At 40.0% G+C, this 19,275-nt stretch overlaps 1 protein-coding gene across 6 annotated transcripts in view; it reads left to right on the top strand.

Annotated features, from left to right (window-relative positions):
• Positions 1-15,538, top strand: part of NFIA (nuclear factor I A) — a 482,852-nt gene extending 467,314 nt beyond the window's left edge. For all 6 annotated transcript variants that reach the window (XM_060206322.1, XM_007522725.3, XM_060206323.1 and 3 more), the window contains one exon: positions 7,989-15,538. In XM_060206322.1, the coding sequence (XP_060062305.1) occupies positions 7,989-8,006 (18 nt within the window). In that variant the 3' untranslated portion in view covers positions 8,007-15,538. The remainder of the gene's footprint in view (positions 1-7,988) is intronic.
• The last annotated feature ends 3,737 nt before the right edge of the window (positions 15,539-19,275 follow it).

Below are 19,275 nucleotides of genomic sequence, written 5' to 3'. Positions count from 1 at the left end.
TTTTAGTTTTTCCCTTTTTTCCTCACATTTTCCTGTGCTTTGTGTACAGTGGGGGTTTGTATTTTATAAGAAGTCTCTGATCTATGTAGTATGCCATTCACTAACAAAAACCAAAATAGGATTGTTTCTGTCCCACTTGGTTGCCTGACGACTCCCTCCCCTCCTTCTCCCCCTCACCCCAACTTCCAAGGCGTGCAGTTCAGCCTTGCAAGGCAAGGGCCCACATGCCTTTCATAGACTGGAGCCAATTCCTTTTGTGTTGCTGGTTGCACTGCTCTGATTTTAATACCGCAATTAAAGACAGATTTTTTTTTTTAATTTTCTCTAGAACTTTCTCTTGCAACTGGGGAAATGGAACTGACACCAGCTGCTACTTTAAACTAAGGAAATTAGACCACTGAGTAAGAGAAAAGTGCCTTGTTGAGTGATTACTTTCCAAAGATCTTCTGTGGAACGTAAGGTTCATATACAGTTTATGGTCAGAGAATCCCCTTCACCCTGTCTTCTGGTTCTCTGTACTTGCTGCTGTCTCTAACCATTAGCTCAGCTAAGTCCCCTGCAAACCCTTATAAAAGTTATCCCTGGTCCATGGAAGCTGACACTGAGATTCAGGGATGCTAACTTGCCTAGTGAGGCATTTAACTAGTGCAGCAGTGTGTACATGTTAATGTACCTGTTCAGCTAACTAGTGCGCTCTGTTGTACTAGTTAAATGATGGCATTCAGTTAATTTGGAGCAGAGCCCTAGCTCTTACAAACTGTGCATGCAGCTCTCTAAGTCCGATGATGTGAGTGGGCCGGGGTGCAGTCTTTAACTTAGGAGCCATTGGTTTTGTGGCATAAAGATGGCCTGATGAAGTTGCAAAGGAAAACCAAACATAGAATTTCACTTGTTGGTAAGGCAGACACCAGGGTGAGATGGAATATGGTGAGAGATTCAGACATAAGAACAACAGTCAGAATAAGTGGATTTACTAAGTGCTTGCAGGATTTGGAGGTGCTGGATAGCTGCTTGGGTAAAAAGGTTAGTGTTTTCCTGTCTTGAGGTTTCAACTGAACGGAGGTCTTGGCCAGGAGCAGCATGGTCATTCTCCAGGGAGCGGTGGTTTGGACGACTCCTCTGTGCTTGTAGTAAGTAGGCAGCCGTCCATGTCACAAAACTATTGCACATGCTGCTGACGCAGTTGGCCAAGGTTGGCCCTGTTGCAACAGCTCTGCTATCGGAACTGCCTAGGGCAGTTTTGAAGACCTGTCTCTCTCTTGGGAGAGGGTCTGTCATTTGGGGAGACATGGTCATGTGCCGTGAGTCTGGCTGTGATTGATGTGCCAAGGCCAAGCTTTGGAGTCATGATCAGGACGCCTCACTGGGGTAACTGACACCAGACTTTGGGAACATTGGAGACAGTTTGTTGTTTCATTCTTTCCTTTATTTACAATGATTCTGAACTGCCTAGCTGTCCTTGAACAAGACACAGGGGATGCCACATGTAGGAAGATAGTTATCTTGGCAAGAAAACAGGTAGTCATGGTTCAGTACCATGACCGAGTAAACCCCAGGACTCTGCGTCCAGAAAAAAAAAAAAAAAAAAAAGAGAAAAAAAAAAAAAGGAACCCTCTGAAGAAGAGATTGGAAACCTGAGAATGCAAAGACTAGCATGTGTTCACAAAACCAAGGAGAAAGGTACTGCCAGTGCCAAGCCCCAGCGGGGAGAAAGCATTTGGCTTTGGGGTATCTGGAAGAAGTTTAACACAACGCAAGTGTTGAGTACAAGTGGTGAAAAGATAAGGCTGTGAAGGTAAGGGAGGGAGCCCATTAACATTTTAATAGTTTCCTGTACAATAAATAAGTCTAGGTTTAACATTATTAAAAACGGGCTTTCTTTAATTAGCAAAAATCAGACAAGAAAACTGACTGCAGAGATCAAAGCCCAGCATTGGCAATAGCAATAACTGACACCTGTGTACAGCATGTCACCTTTCTCAGAAGCAGCCCGTGTGAACAACTGCTCTCTTCTCATGCCACGCAGAACAGTCCTCACAGAGTCCCCGGCTGCCTGAGGTTAGAGACACACTTACCTGAAGTCACATAGTTAATTCCTGGGAAAAGCAGGACTCTATCCTGGATCCCTAGAATATTGACTACACAAACTCATTAATCCACATGGGTTTATAAAGATCCCACTGTAGGAAAAACAAGATTTCTTCTGTCTTGAAGGGCACACAAGTCTAAAAGGCCTTCTCGCACGATGAGAACTCTGTAAGAACAGGGACCATATTTGCCGTACGCATTATTTCCCCAGAGCTCAGCAAACGTAGTGTACACTGGAGCATACACAGTACCAAGTAGGCCCCTACTACATGCTTAGTGAGGGGAAAAAAAAAATGCTTCGAAAAAGACACGTACTGATGTGTGACGCTAGCATTCTCAGAGGCCCCCTGCATTTCTGTTGTATTCAAAGGATCTTTCGGGAGAGGCCATCAGGCTGTGGGCCAATTTGCTAAGAGCTAAACAGTGAGCTTTAGCACAACCAAACAGGAAGCAAAAACTGATAACTGGCTTAGTGTGAAGGGAGCCCAGATAGCATCTCCTCAAGAGAACACTCAAAACTCAAAATGGTGACCACAATTCATGTGATGGTAGCATCTCTGGAGGCTGGTGGAGAATTTGGCCTGCTGGGGGGTGAGGGTCCAGGGTGAGGGTGAAGAGGCCTCCTGTAGTTGCGTGTGCCTGTTTTATGTGTGAGAATGTCCTTAAATAACCCACCTTGCCTGGAGAAGAAAGCAGAGTGTCACACCCAGCTCTGGATTCCACATTAACAACCTCCTTCCGCACAGTTCAACTTTGCCCTTGAGGTCTTTTGTTTAACTTTTTAATTTGAAAAACAGACTCTGCTGTGTCACACAGTCTGTTCTGCCCTTCCTATTCAACATCCACCCCATTGCCCTGGCCTTCTCTAGATTAAAGTAAAATCTAGCTATCTCAAAAGAGACTTGTACTTCCTTCTCTAAAATATATATACATCCTGCCCACCAGTGAAAAGCGTGTATATAAAAGGCCGTTTTAAAAGTTGTCATTGGCAGTAAAAATCTGCTGCTAAGAAACCGAGTCTTCCTTCATCTGCCACACCTTTGGGGGACACTGTGATGGAGCTTGGGGAAGTAGCCTCAGTTTCCCAATTGTGTTCAGTGCAGCAGAAGGAAAGAGACTACCGTTGTCAAAGGCACTCACTGCCATTCCAGGCTTCCTATTTAGGATACAGCCCAGCCCGGATAGATATTGTTTATAGTTCGTAAAAACCTGACTACTGTGACTGTTCAGAATCCCACAGAATGGGATTTGAACTTTCATGGAGCTGTAAATAAAGGGGCAGGAAGTGTGATAAAGCCCCTTAGAGAACAGTGAAGTTAAAAAGAAAGAAAGAAAGAAAGAAAGAAAGAAAGAAAGAAAGAAAGAAAGAAAGAAAAGAAAAAAAAAGTTGTGCTGCAGTGGTTAAATGACATTTTATAAGCACATTCAGTGTGGAGCTGTTTTGCATTACATGAGTCGAATACCTTAGAGACGCCACATCTGCAGGCACTTTATTAAATCCTTAGTCAGCACTTTCCCACCTGATGAGATTACTTCTTCATTTGACTGGAGGAAAGGAAAGCTGAGCTCTGGTCCTGGACTGCAGATTTCTTTGGATGTTTCACCTTGAACACTGCAAGAGAGGACAACTGCTCTCCTTCTTTTCTCCCCCACCCCCCGCCCCCAGCACATTCCTAAATGAGAAATTGTGAGTGTAACAGAATAATTTTACTTAACTAGATAGAGCCTTTGTGGGAGTGTGGATTTATGAACGTCCAAAACAACTATAGCAGAAAGTTCCTGAGGAAAAAAAAAACAAACATCAAAGCTCCATGTTTACTTCCTTAATGTAAAGGTATCAAGATAACACCATCCAATATTGTATTGTAATATTGGAACTCGCTACAGATACAGGACAAAGATCCCTTTGTAATCCATCAAGGTAAGTAGGACAGATGAAGGGACTCAGAAAAGTATGAAGACTGAGACCATCTGCAAAGGAGACTTTAGTAATTGTCTGAGGACAGTTTGGGGGCTCTCTATAAATGAATACTATCTAATGTAATGGTAAAATTTTCCCCCAGTGATTTGCTACTACTGAACCCCAACAATTCAGCAATCTGAGATTTCTTTTATATTTTTCTTGCATGTTCTAGAAAGAAAATGCTTGGAAAACATTCTGATTGTGTTGTTTTGAAGTTTGCACTGCTTAAATAATAGCTGTTAAAAGAAAATATCACATAAGAAAAGTGGCCCTTTCCCAACATGATTTTGTCCATTAGATATTTAGTCCATAGAAGTTAATAGAAATTCACTCGCCCATACTTATGCCAGTAACGACTTTACCACAATGGGATTATGAACTCCTTCAACTCCAAGCTAATTTTAAGACAAGTCCCTGAAATGAATGAATTTTTTAAAAAATACTATAACTGTTTATCCGCCATCTCTGCCAACAAACTAATCAGTAAGACCTCTTTACAGGAAAAAAAAAAAAATTCCCTGTGTGGTTCCCCCTCACCCACTGACTTCCCATTCTGGAAAGACTTGGTCAAGTAGCTGGGTTAATTGTCATGAAGATTAGTGTGCTGTTGAAATAAGTACTAATGGTCAAATTACAGGAGTGAAAAAGTTTAAAATGGGTTTTGGTTTGGGACTGAAAGGGTTAATTAAGTTTTTTTCACAGGTTATTAAAGACCCCCAACCCAGGCTTCAGGAGTCATATTGACACCCCACCACAGGGCAACTCACTCCTCTATTGACATGTTGTTGGTCAGAGCACAATAGCCTTCTGTGTCTGCAAATCATTGCTAAAATCATCTCAAGGAAAAAAAAAAAAAGTTTGAAAGCTTTAACGTTAGACAAAAGCCCAAGAGCTGCAGTGCACAGCTCAAAAACCCAGAGTCAGCAACTTCTATTGATTAAAAACTAACCTTTAAAGTAACTCTGAGAGTGTGTGGTTAGCATTTAAATTTAAACATGTCATGAGTTGATTTGTGTTACTGAATACCAACTCAGAAGGAGTAACATTCACATCACATTTTTTTTTCTAATTCCCTTAAGCAGCTAAAGTATTTCATGAAATGTCAATAGGGCAAAAAAGAAAAAGGGGTGGGTGGGGGGTGGGAGAGGTGAGGGAACCCCCAGTGCTGGCCCTTACAGTTTTCTTTCCCATGCAAATATTCACCCCCTAAAAGACAAGTGTGGAGAGTGAAACACAATAATTAGTCCTTTGTCTAACTTTCCCAAGTGCCAGAGAAAGACAGATTAATTAAATATACAACAGTGTTGGTTTTTGGAGTGGGGGTCCTGCTTGCTTATGTAGGTCATAAATTAGGCAGAATAAATACTTCAATGTGTTTGCAGTAGGCCTGCTACGTCAGAACCACTGGAAGGTTGGTGGGAGGAGACCAGAGGGTTTCTTGCTAATGATAGTCACGTCTGGGTCTGTCTGGTTGCTCTTAGCAACCAGACATGATGTAACACCAGGATGAACTTGAACTTGGGGGACTTGAAAAGAGAACAATAGACCAGAGCAATCAATAAAGCCTATTTCAGTGAAGGATTACAGAGCTGCTCTGGGGTAACCTTGTCGGCAAGGCACACACTGAATAGTAAGATGTGTGAAGAAACTTTTTTTTTGCTTTGCTTTGCTTTTTAAGAGAAGTGCTGAGGATTTTTGTAGTGTGCTAAGGTTGTGTCAAGACACTGTGGGATAGAAAACTGCTCCCCCTGCTGGCTCCTTGGGTCCCAGGCACTTGCTCCCAGAACCTACTCCAGGTTGTCAGATTTGACAAGCCTGAAATTTCACAACTGACTGAGCAAGTGGGAAAATTGACATTGTAAGCGATCATTATCATGTCCAAAGTTTGAGACTCTTGTATTAAAGAGAGAACTCTAGTGTGGATGGGGCCAGCCAGTGGGAGAGTTCTCCTCAAAATAGTTTGGAGTATTACATTGAAGTGTTAGAGAAAATATGCCTCTCTTCTCCTTTCTTTCCCCTCTTCTTTCTTTTGTCCATTTAGATTTAGGCTGTTTGTATTTGCCGGAATGGTTTCCATTCAGGAACAAGAAACTTTATTGTGTTCTCAAAGCATGTGGTCAGAGAATATCATCTGAAAATATATAAGATGAGTAGTTTTGAGGCTTAGACTTGGGCTTTTTTTTTTAGCTCCTCTAGAAATCAAAGGTAGCCTGTGTGACCACCATGTGGCTGTCACTTCACCCTTTATCCCTGGGATCAAACAACTCCTAACTTTACATAAATGAATCTTTTAGAGTCTTCATCTCACTGCACCAACCAAAATGTAAGCCTTTCAGAAGCATTTACTTGCTAGAAGTTGATCTTTCTGTGACTAAAGAGAAATGTGAATTTGGAAGAGTATCTGTAGAAAAGTTCACAAACCCATATACTTTTAAAAATTATTTTAGAAACAGACATTGCTGTCTAACAGAGAAAAGAATTACCAGTATATATGTAAAATGGTGTCCCTATTGTAAGAGTATTGCTCTGAGCTAATACCTAAAGACTTATGAAAGGTAAAGACTTTACATGAACCCAGAAGGCACACAGCAAACTCGAAATAAATATCAAATGAGAATTATGGACTTAAGTAGTACAATCTCCTCATTTTGCCCCTTTAAGCTTCATATAACCAGTATGGTAAACCTTGATACCAATTATTTTTTTAAAAAGATTGAGAACCATTGAGCTGAAAGGTGCATTTGCTATGATAAAAAAAGATCAGCCTCATATAAGGAAATTGAGAGCAAAAGATGCTATGATTTACCCTATATCACCCAAAACTCTTGGATACAGTGCTTCTTTTAACTCTCAGACCATCTTATTTCTGAATAAAAGTACCCCAATAACATCTTTAGTGCCTCCATCTCATTTCAAAGGAGATTTTGGGAAAATCACTACATAAAACCATCAGCCTCATTCATTCTGTTTATCCAACTCTCCCTTCTTGAAAACCTGTTCTTTCAGGCACGATGCTAGATTGGAAGTGAGCAGTCCGTGGTAGGCAAGAAGAATAAAGTGTCTTTCTGTTTAGTTCTTTTTTTTTTTTTTTTCCTTCAGGGTTATTGCTGGGACTTGGTGCCTGCACTACAAACCCACTGCTCCTGGTGGCCTTTTTTTTTTTTTTTTAAAATAGGACAGGACAGAGAGAAATTGAGAGAAGAGGGGGAGATTGGGAGGGGGAACGACACCTGCATACCTGCTTTACCACTTGTGAAGCAGCCCCCCCTGCAGGTGGGGAGCTGCAGGTTTGAACCAGGATCCTTTGTGCCAATCCTTGAGCTTCATGCTATGTGCGCTTAACCTGGTACACCACTGCCCGGCTGCCACCAATTATCTTTCTGTAGCTGCTTCCGCCTACAAAACTCCTTCCTATGTTTTTTTTTGTTGTTGTTGTTGGGCATACATTATTTTGTAAGATACACTCAAGCTGTTGGCAAACACTAATGGAGACACTAATGTTTAATTTCAGCGACTAAGTGGTTGAAGACTGGCTGCTTTTTGCCATTCCTTTACTTTTCCTAATGAATCTCACACCCACGTCTTGATTTCACGGCTGGAAGAGTAACTTCTTTTTTTTTTTTTTTTTTTATTTAAGAAAGGATTAATTAACAAAACCCTAGGGTAGGAGGGGTACAACTCCACACAATTCCCACCGCCCAATCTCCATATCCCACCCACTCCCCCGATAGCTTTCCCATTCTCTATCCCTCTGGGAGCATGGACCCAGGGTCATTGAGGGTTGCAGAAGGTAGAAGGTCTGGCTTCTGTAATTGCTTCCTCGCTGAACACGGGCGTTGACTGGTCGGTCCATACTCCCAGTCTAAGAAGAGTAACTTCTAATGTATGCTGTTTTCCAAATTGTACTACTAATGATACTTTACCTTTTGTCTTCCAGTCCTGGTACCTGGGATAAAAGTCACAGCATCCCACCATCCACCAGACAGACCACCTGACCCCTTCTCAACTCTGTAACATGGACGCATCCTCAACCTAGCGCGGTTACAACTTCACTGTCAGTGGAAGGGGAGAAAAACCGATTCAAATCGACTTGTATGTGGAAATAGCAAGCATTATGGTCAAACAGCAAAGGCCATACATAACCTTTTGGGATTTTTTTTTTTTTTTAAAAAACAAATACTTTAGGGACTGTTGTCATTTTCTCATATGGTGCTGGAAATGGTTGGGCTTTGTAACATTTGAAGTGTTTCCATGGCAGCGTGAGCATTAGGAGAGGAGAGCTACCCTTGCTCACTGACTTCCTGTTGTAACACACTTTCCTCTCGGAGCCTGGCTGTTTCACAGTATTTCATGAATTTATCCACACAGGTGTGCGCCTTCGTGAGCAATCAGGAAGGCACATGGGGAACTAAATCTTTTGTAGTAGCTGTGATCTGCAATATATAACTTACGGGACAGTCAAAGGGCAATGTTTTTTTCTGTAACATTGGAAAATGAAAATGCAGTTATATTCCTTTTTAATTTTTTTTTTCCCTTTTAGCTTGGTTTGGTTCAGCAGTCAGCAGTTAAATATATAACATGGCCCTCAAGGACAGTGAATCCACTCACGTTGCAGAGCAATTCCGAAAATAGCAAACTACTACTTACTACTACTACTACTACTACTACTACTACTACTACTACTTACTACTACTATTCAGTTTTTTAAAACATTTTGAAATGCTGCACTTACATTGAAAAAAAAAAAAACCAACATTTTTTCAACAATTTCAACAATGTCACAGAAATTCACATGGAAATGGGGAAGATGGTCTGTTTTTTGACAGAAACTGACAGGAATCAATCAGAACAATCGAATTTTGAATTGAGTAAAGTGCAATTTCATTGGATAGCTAAATATCTTTGTAAGATAGAGATTGTTGAAAATTCTATTTTTGTTTTTTAAGTCCTTCCACCCCAGGACTCTAAATTATTGGGGTAAAAAACAGCCTTGCAAGAAAAAGGGGAGCTATTTTTGCTTTTTATGTTTTTTATTGTTAAACTTGTATCCCTTTAAAAACTGAAGGAACATTTAAAAAAAAAAAACAAAAAAAAAAAACAAATCTAATGGTGCTTTTACCACGATATGTTAACTACATTAAATGCTAATTAATTATTTTCTGTTATCAAAGCACATAACTAAAATGAAATCATGGTATCTGTTAATTTTATAAGCTAGAAGTCACTATAATAGATCATGCCAATTCTGAAAAATTTTACATGTATCCGGCAACGTAGGAATTCTCAGTTATCAGACACTTCATTGTACCAGAGATTGTCCAGAAATTTTAAAAGAACTTTGTGTCCCTGAACTGGGTCATGGGAAATGAAAAAAAAAAAAACAGTAATCAACCAATACTGAAACAAATGCTGGTCCCCCCCCCTCAGATCAAGGGTACTTAATAGCGAAAAAAAAAAGTTTGCACCCCCAAATTTCCTGTATCTTATGTAAAAAAAAAAAAAAAAAAAAAAAAACCACAAAAACTAACAAAAACAAGCAAAAAAAAAAAAAAATGCAAGTGATTTCTATACCAGACAGTGAAGCACCCTTTGCTTCCCATTGCAACTTCAAGAAGGTTTCCTATACTATACATATATATACGTTCTGGTTGGCACACCCTGCCTATCAGAGAAAGTCTCTCTGCATGTTCTAGTGTTAGTAACTAATTTTTATATAGTTAACGTAGGATAAAGTAGAGTGCATTAAGACACAATATTGTAATCCCTCCTCTAGGCACTTGCCTTTAAACTATGTTTTTCAGCCCTTCAGAAGGGTTCTACTACTGTCCTATACAATCAAGTAACTGAAATTCTTGGAAAGACACTTTGCTCCTCATCTTTCCCCTCAACCCCCTCCCACCCCCAAAACAATGTTGTTTTGTTTTGTTTTTTTTCCTTAATTTGCACGAAAACAAAAATTCCATATCAATGTGCCTTGCCCTGGATAGCGATTATTTGTGGAATTGTTGCACATGCGCCTCTATTGAAAGGGGTTTTTGTTTTATTTTTTATTTTTATTTTTTCCCTAGTCAAGCATTTGGAGACATTTTTTTTTTTTTTTTTTTTTTTTTTTGTAAAATGTGACTTTTATGTCAGCCATTGTCAGTTTCAACATCTAGAACGGAATAGAAAGTTAGTTGTTCCGCAGATAGGAGTAGTCTTTATTGTCCTCTGTGGTCAGTGGCAGTGCTATTCTGAGATCTGTAGATGCTTAGAATATCAGTATTTTGGATGTTGCTGCATTTTACAATTTATTTGGAGTCTTCCTTTATCCCTCCCCCCAGATTTATGAAAATATGCAATACCTGCTTATATCGTGTAGAAAAGCTTAGCGATAATTATTTTTTTTTTTAATTTGACCAAAGTCGGTGCTGCACTTGACGCAGTGTTCTAGGTGTTCGTCGTTGTAATTTTTTTTTTTTTGTGATTTTGAATGCACGTGCGCAGGAAGGGCTCCTCTTAGAGAAGCAGTCAAACTGTGAAGCACTAAGCTGACCCTGCTTCAAGCAATTTTGTTTTTACAACTGTTCCTTTCACAAGCAAGCCTTAAAAAAAAAAAAAAGAAAAAAAAAAAAAGACGACTTCTTTTTTCTTCAACTCCCACACCCCATTTTTCTTAGCAGACTGCAGTCAATCCACATTCAATAAAAAGTATATAATGCCCATTTTTATATGCACGTTTTTAAACTTCCAAGTTATGAAAATTGTTTACTGGTTATCTCTATTTAAGGAAAAAAAAATAAAATAAAACATTTTGGATTTTCATATGTGTCTGATAAGTGGTTGAATAGTCGTTTGGCGCTGTTGTATGGTGTGATTGTCAGTATATGGTGTCACTTCTATAGCCAGCCAGCATACTTTGCCTTCCCCTATAGCACTTAGCTGGGCATTACTTTATTATGACGTATGTGCACTAAAACAAAAAAACAAAAAAACAAAAAAACAAAAAAAAAAAAAAGAGAAAAAAATAGCAGCTTTCAGTGCTTCACAGTGAAGGGAAAAAAAAGCCTAGACAAACATTTTGTCAGAACCTTGCGATAAGCCAAGGTATTACCAGTAAATTGGTTGTATATACAATAAAATTGCACCCTTTTTTTAAAAATACAACAAACTAAGCAATAGTTGGGGCAGGTTTAGTTGTTTTTAGTGAGCATGTTGTAGTCATGACTGCAAAGAGAGAGAATAAACTGCCCACTCAGAAGATATGTAATTTGTATTGTTGTATAGTTTTATTGATTACACTGATTTATTCTACCCTATTTTATAATGCAGGACTTTTGTAATGTTGTTTAAATGAGAAAAAAAAATTCTGTCAAATTAGCCTAGTGAAATTTCTGATTGTTCATTATAAAGGCAGTGTTTCTTTCCCATCCCTACCCTCCTTCTGGGAACTGGATTTAAGTTTAAAACTTTCCTGTCCCCCCCCTTTTTTTGTAAGTATTTAAATACATTATTTCTTGTTTCTCAATGGTATGGCATATTCCTATGCTTGAGAAGTATAGGTCTACTGAAGAACCATTGTAAATGGACATTACAGGTATGCTGTATTTTTTTGAAGGTATTTTTGTTATATTAAGTTTGATGAAGCTAAAAATTAGGGAACTTTGAACAGATTTGCAGGAAAAAAAAATGTTTTAAAGGCTTTAATACATTAGGGAGGCAGTCCAGGGTGATAATGAACAGGAGTTAAGTATGAAATACACTAAGTTACATTTTTGTTCATGTTCCATTGTCCAGAAAGCAGCAGGAAACTAGTTCAGTTGTGATCCAGCAGGAAAAAGAAATATCAACAATATAAGTGTTCACTGTTGTAGATTAAAAACCTAGGGAAGATGTTTAAGGAAGACTTTGCTTGCTACCTGGGGTGTGTAGACTGACAGACAGAGGACTATCAGCATTTGAAGGCTCAGCCCTTGATTTTGAGACACATTTGGATTTTTTTTTTCCTCTCCTCTCAAATAGCATTAACAGTATTGGCAAAGAGAAGATCCTCAAATAAACTCTCCATGATTTTTGTTTGTTTTTGGGACTGAAGTCAGAGGCACAAACACTAAATCTATCATTTTTTTATATACTTTTTTTTTCCCTCTCCGCTAGCTGCTTAAAAACTCTACTTTTCTACTCATTGTGGGCAGAGGCCCTCCCCTTGATGCCTTTCTATCCATCCCAGAATCTTTTTTTTTTTTTCTCTTTCTTTTGAGTTCCACTTTCTGGTCTGACAGTAGTTTGGAAGCAGTTCCTCTGAGCCCTAACCCTGAACTCAGGTGTTGATGGAACAGGCAAGTCAACCAGATACACTTCCTAAAGCTTATGTTCTTAGATTTTTCTGACAGTTGTAGCATAAAAGAACCCAAATGTTCCAGAGTCATGGTCTTCAGCCCAGGAGAATATGCAAAACCCCTATCAAAGTGTTTACCTTTCCCTGTCTAAACCACTCCCTGCATATGTTTTGAATTCTGTAGTTAGTGTCACTAGTTACAAAATCTGGATTCAGAAAATATTTTTTCCTTGTGATTGTTTTTCTTTTTTCATTTCTTTTCTTTCTTTCTTTTTTTTGGTGTGTGTATGTGTGTGTGTTTGGGCTTGGGGGAGGGTTTTTCTAAGAATGTCATTCAATGTACACACTAAATCATGTCTCTGGGAATATCTTTTTGTCCCTAGTGGTGGTAGTCTCTCTCTATCTCTGTCTTCCTTTCATCTTTTTGTTTTCCCCCCTGGTAGCAGGCCTCCATAAAACAAATTTTAAACACGACTGGTGGCATGGTCATGTTAAGGAGAGCATCAGTGGCACCTCAATGCCCACCCTGTCATGTGACAGTCTGAGAAAGCTGCACTGCCCACCGGCAGAGCTCTCATTCAAATCGGCTTCCAAAGCCAATTTTGTCCTGAAGTCAATGCATGTATTTACTGTTTGACAGTAAACCCGCTCTGCCTTCTCCACGTTCAAGGCTGTGCATTTGTCTAATTAGTGTTGTATACGTTTTTCCTTTGAGTTTTTTTTTTCCCCAATAAAAAAAGCAGTGGGATGAAAATTGCTTTGATATATAGCAGGTAACATTGAAGCTATTCCATAGCACTTAACTGTAGTGAATACTGTGTCACCAATTCTGAAATCAATTTAATGTTTAATGCAAATCCATTACATGGTGCTATTATAGGCTGACAAAATGATTTACACAAATGTGACAACGTGGGCTCAATTCACTCTGCTTTCCAACAGTGTAAATGCATAGCAGTGTTTATCTGCATGAGAACTATGCACTAATCTATCTGAAGAAAAAAAAAAACTATATCAACTTTGGTATCTACTTTCCGTTTACTTCAATCCTTGCCTTTTTGGTCATTGTTATAATGCCAGCTTTAGGACAGAAAGAATTATAAGAAAACCAGCATAATACCTGATATATTAAAATGTAGTGCCTGTGAAATCTGTATTATATTGCTCTTCTGAAGTAAGATTTTTCTACACCGGTAGCCTTCGCTGTCTGTCAGTCAGGACCTTCTGGTATAGGTGATGTAAAATAACCGTACAATATTAATGCATGCTACTCCATAATGCTTAGTGAACTGTATGAATATTACTCAAAGTTATGTTAGTCCTTTTTTTTTTTTCTGACTTGGTTCTTGTCAGCTAGGTTTAAAGGTATTTCACTGAGAACGCAAATTCTGTCTCTTAATTTCGGCTGTTTTCAGTATTGGGGAGGTATACATTTACTTAAATTCAGTATTACTTGTGTTTTTGTTTTTCTTTTCTTTTCTTTTTTTTCATTTTCCCTAGGGGACAAGCATGGGTGTTTGATTTTAGAAATCAGTGCCTGGCAAACTTTTTGTCTCAAAACTACCATCTGGATTTCAAGAAAACTGCTATGAAGATATGCTGAAAACATTTTCAAGTGAGAGACGTTTTTCTTGCCCCTCCACTGAAGCTACGCTGGCTGGAGAGTGTTTTCATAATAGAAAGTATGTAGCCAGATACCCATGCTTGACCAACCATCTTCACACCAGACCTCCTCATAATTAAAAGAAAAAAAAATTTTAATCGTTAAGAAATCACATGACTATTTAGTTTCATGCACAGTTGCAATGTTTTCTTCAAAAATAAAACTTTGTACAAACTTTGGGCCCGATTCATAAGAAAAAGAAGTTTGCTATTAACACGGGATTTAAAAAATATATTTGGGGAGGGAAATGTCTAAATTCAAAACTACTTGCTTCCCAAATTGCTAAGTCTCATCTCACCACCCCCCAAGTTTTCATTCATCTTTTATGCCCCCAAAGGGATTCTTAATCTGATTAAGTAGAATTAAGGTAGTGAGGAACAGATATCTAAAACACTCAGAAAGCTAAGAGTGACCACCTGGAACTGGGAGTTGGAAAGCAACAATGTGAAGAGGTTTTTCCTTGTGTGTGTGTTTTTATTTTTCATTAAAAGAAAAAAAAAATTCCCAAGTGTCCTAGCAGTAGAGTGGTAGAGGTATCAGCTCTAATTCAATTAGAGTTCCCCTAGTCACTCAATGTGAACTTTTCTATCTCTGCAGTGGTTTGAAGAACAAATAGTGTCCAGTGAATTGGACTTTTTTTCCTGCTGTTCTTAAGCTCGACTTCTTAAAGCGCAGAAGCTGTTTATTTCTTTTAGTTCTATTTGTATTGTTTTTATATCTAAATTCCAATTATCATCCTTAGTAATTGTCTATAAATTTGTACTTTTTTTTTTAACACCTCCACCAAAGGTCAGAAGGTTACCGTCTATGTCCAGATAGAGATGGAGAGAATGACCCTGCTCTCCTTTGGTCTCTGACCATTCTCCCACTGTGAAAATGTTTGATCCTGTCACCAGTGGAAGAGTAGTTTGATCTGGAGCTTTATCTGGTTTTAGAAAGTCTTTTAGATAAAAAGCATACCCCCCCCACCCCCTTTTACCCCTCTTACAGCCCTGACCTCTCACTCAAAATAAAATTTTCTGGGATAATTTTTTACATCACACTTAGAAATTTGTTCACTCAAAAATACCTTGTTTTGGGTTTTTTTTTTAATTTTATTTTTTATTTCAATTTGGGGGGTGGGGAGAGAAGAGAATTGAACCCTTCCAAGGAAGATAAGAGATCTGTTGTGAAACTAAATGTCCCCCCGTGTTAATAACTTGGTTTGAAATTTGCTTTTTATGAGCCGGGCCCCCTGTGCCTCTAGTGTATTTGTATTGACTCTCATAGTCACCCTTTTAGTTTTACTGTGTTCTGTGAAAAATTGTAATTGGTTGAGAATCACTGTGGGTGTCCATTCTTATTCAACTAAGTCTCCACAGGTTTTTTGAGCTGGTGTGGATTAGTTTTAACTCTTGTATTCAACCATTAGTGCTACCACCTTCTCACATTACAATACAATTACTGGAAGCAAGTACTGCATTTCCTATGCAACAAAAAAAGGAAAAATAAAAAATTGCTAATGCTATGGAGACTGTGTCCTCATTTGCTTGAAGTCATGCCTGGGTGGTTCTGGTTGAGTGGTAGCTATGGATGTTGACTGGAGTCCCCCCAGAAGATGAACTTTCTGCTCCCTGGAGTTTGTAGCCTTGATGGATGTCAGGCCTTCACTGAGTTCTAGTGGGCAATGTTGGTTTTTCTATCCATTTAGAGAAACAAAGAATTTAATACTCACATAATGCTTACGGTATACTTGATATTGTCCTAAGTGCTTTATTTACTGATTTGTAGACTATAACAGAAATAAACCTCAAGCCTCACCCACGCACAAGACCACAACCAAACAACCTCCCTGACCCATTTCCTTCATTCCTTCCTTCCTTCCTTCCTTCCTTCCTTCCTTCCTTCCTTCCTTCCCTTCCTTCCTTCCTTCCTTCCTTCCTTCCTTCCTTCTTCCCTCCCTTCTTTCCTTCCTTCCTTCCTTCCTTCCTTCCTTTCCTTCCTTCCTTCCTTCCTTCCTTTCCTTCCTTCCTTCCTTCCTTCCTTCCTTCCTTCCTTCTTCCCTCCCTTCTTCCCTCCCTTCTTTCCTTCCTTCCTTCCTTCCTTCCTTCCTTCCTTCTTTCCTTCCTTCCTTCCTTCCCTCCCTTCCTTCCTTCCTTCCTTCCTTCCTTCCTTCCTTCCTTCCTTCCTTCCTTCCTTCTCTCCTTCCTTTCCTTTGCCAGCAGGGTTATCACTGGGACTCAGTGCCTACAACACAAATCCACCATTCCCAGCAGACATTTTCCATTTCATAGTAGAAATTGAGAGGGGAGAGGCACATAGGAAGAGAAAGACACCTGCAGACCTGTTTCACTGCTCCTGAAGAGTCCCCCCCCTGCATGTGGGGAGCTAGGGCTCAAACCCTGGTCCTTCCTTGCTCATGGTAATGTGTGCACTCATGAGCGGTAAAGCAGGTCTGCAGGTGTCTTTCTTTTTTTCTCTTTTCTCTTTTTTTTTTTTTTTTTTTTTTTTGCCTCCAGGGTTATTGCTGGGGCTTGGTGCCTGTACTACAAATCCACTGTTCCTAGAGGCCATTTTCCCCCCTTTTTTGGCCTTGTTGTTTATCGTTGTTGTTGTTGTTATTACTATCCTTGTTGGATAGGTCAGAGAGATATCGAGAGAGATGGGGAAGATGGGGAGAGAAAGATAGACACCTGCAGACCTGCTTCACTGCTTCTGAATTGACTCCTCTACAAGTGGGGAGCCAGGGGCTTGAACTGGGATCCTTAGCTGGTCCTTGCGCTTTGCGTCATGAACACTTAACCTGCTGCACTAACCACCTGGCCCCCAGGTGTCTCTCTTTCTTGTTCCCCCTCTGACTTCCCCTCTACTCTTAATTTCTCTCTGTCCTCTCCAATAAAATGGGAAAAAATGGCCGCCAAGAGCAGTGAATTTAAAGTGGTGGCATCAAGCCCCAGCAATAATCCTAGAGAACAAAAAGAAAGAAGAAAGAGAGAAAGAAAAAGGAGAGAAAAAGAAAGGGGAGGGGAGGGGAGAGGGGAGGGGAGGGGAGGGGAGGGAAAAAAGGAAAAGAAAGGCAGACGCAGAGCAAGTAGAAACACCACAACATTGCTCCACCATTCCAAGGGCTATCCTGGTGTGATTTGTAGCAGCGTGTAGGCTTCACACTCAGAAGGCATGCACTCTACCAGGGAGCTGCCTCCTGGCCCACTGCATGCTTTTGATGTGTAGTGTGTTAGACCCAATGAAAAGTCAGGAGTAGGGTCTAATAGACTTCCCACCAGAGGACTCTGATATGGCAGAGATATGAATGTCTGTCTATAAGAGATAGCTCTATCTTGATGGGGAAGCAATTTGAACTAGAGGGACCTCACACAGCTAATATCTGGGTCTTTACTGAGAGAGGCCACAATAGGGCCTCTGAGAGGACAAAGGATATAGAACAGCTGGAGCTTAGACTGCCAGGAGAGACATACTCGATAGTGCTTCTGAGGAGACACAGAGTGTGCTGAGAGAGCTGACATGAACAAGAGCTGCTTTGGTACCTCCATCCTCTGTTGCTATTTCATGGTGAATAGGAATTGGATCCTTCCCCTTCTCTTCTTAAACCCCTGCCAGTGTCTCTCATTCACTAGATCTAACTACAACCATCCAGCAGGAGTCTGAGAAATGTAGTTGGAAATGCCAGCTCACAGTATACAGAAGTGTAAGCTTGGAAGACCAGAAACACAAAGTATATAAGCATCATGCATTTCTTAGTCCATACAGTCACCCTGTGAGAAAGGTGCTATTCTAACCCCATCTTACAGATGAGGTAACGGAGCCATCGAGACTCAATCATTTACCAAGGCATACAATCTTGAATGAGATTCAAAAAGTTTGTTTCCAAATCCTATCCTATTATCACTGGAATCTGTTGATTTTTCTCAATAAGTATTTTAAGATATTCTTATGATTTAAGATTGACTTATTTAGTTTTATGAGAGAAAAGAGAGATCATAGAAGCTTTGGCATATGCTGGGATCAAACCCTAAACCCCATGGATAAAAGTTCGACATTCTAAGCCATATCCCCAGTCCACTCAGTATTTCTGAGTACCTGTAATTTTCAGGGACTATGCCAAAGACTAGGGATGGTAAATAAATAAAGACTAGGTGATTCCTCTGAAATGTACAATCTAGTGGTCAAGATAAGCACTATTCAACTAAACACAGCAGCAAAGGGAAACCTGTAGCTGTGACGAGAGCTAAGAAGTATACACATTGTCCTGAAAGCCTCTGGAACCAGCAGAATGGAAAGAAATTAACCAGACAAGGAAGGAAGTGGAGACAGTGGAGAAATTTTCTGGCAAAGGGAATAGAATCTATGGTAGGATGGAGCTCGATACCTACGGAGAAATGGAAAGGAAAAGGCGGTACAAGATGAAACTTGACATTTAGGCAAAGATATTACACACTCTTGCAATGACTTTGTCCTAGCCTCTAAGAACCTCATAAAAACCTGCATAAATCAAGAGTAGACTAGATGCATGCATTGATACAAGTCCAAACTCTCAGGACATGGCAGCTTTTTAAAGGTTTATAGCTCATTGTACACATTTGTTAAAGGTTGCCTGGCGCCATTATGCAGGACCTCCTCCTTCCAGGACTGGCAAAAAGCAGTAACTTTTTCTGGCTCCTTGCTGGAGATGACAGCAAGAAAGGCAGAGGAGAAGCATGGCAGATGAGACTCTGGCTCCAGAAATTTTGTTTGTTTGTTTTTTAATTATAAAAAGGAAACATTGACAAAAATCATAGGGTAAGAGGGGTACAACTCCACACAATTCCCACCACCAGAACTCCGTATCCCATCCCCTCCCCTGATAGCTTTCCTATTCTTTAACCCTCTGGGAGTATGGACCCAAGGTCATTGTGGGATGCAGAAGATGGAAGGTCTGGCTTCTATAATTGCTTCCCCCCTGAACATGGGCATTGACAGGTCAATCCACACTCCCAGCCTGTCTCTCTCTTTCCCTAGTGGGGTGGAGCTCTGGGGAAGTGGGGCTCCAGGACACATTGGTGGGGTCGTCTGCCCAGGGAAGTCTGGTTGGCATCACAGTAGCATCTGGAACCTGGTGGCTGAAAAAAAAAAAAAAGTTATCATATAAAGCCAAACAAATTGTTGACTAATCATGAACCTAAAGGCTGGAATGGTGCAGATGAAGAGTTTGGGGGTCTCTCTTTTGTAGACAGTAGGCCCATTTTAGTTATTTTCCAAAGGGTCCAT

The sequence above is a fragment of the Erinaceus europaeus genome, chromosome 13 (assembly GCF_950295315.1).
Source record: "Erinaceus europaeus chromosome 13, mEriEur2.1, whole genome shotgun sequence".
Classification (NCBI taxonomy): domain Eukaryota; kingdom Metazoa; phylum Chordata; class Mammalia; order Eulipotyphla; family Erinaceidae; genus Erinaceus; species Erinaceus europaeus.
This window is presented reverse-complemented; position numbering and strand designations above follow the sequence as displayed.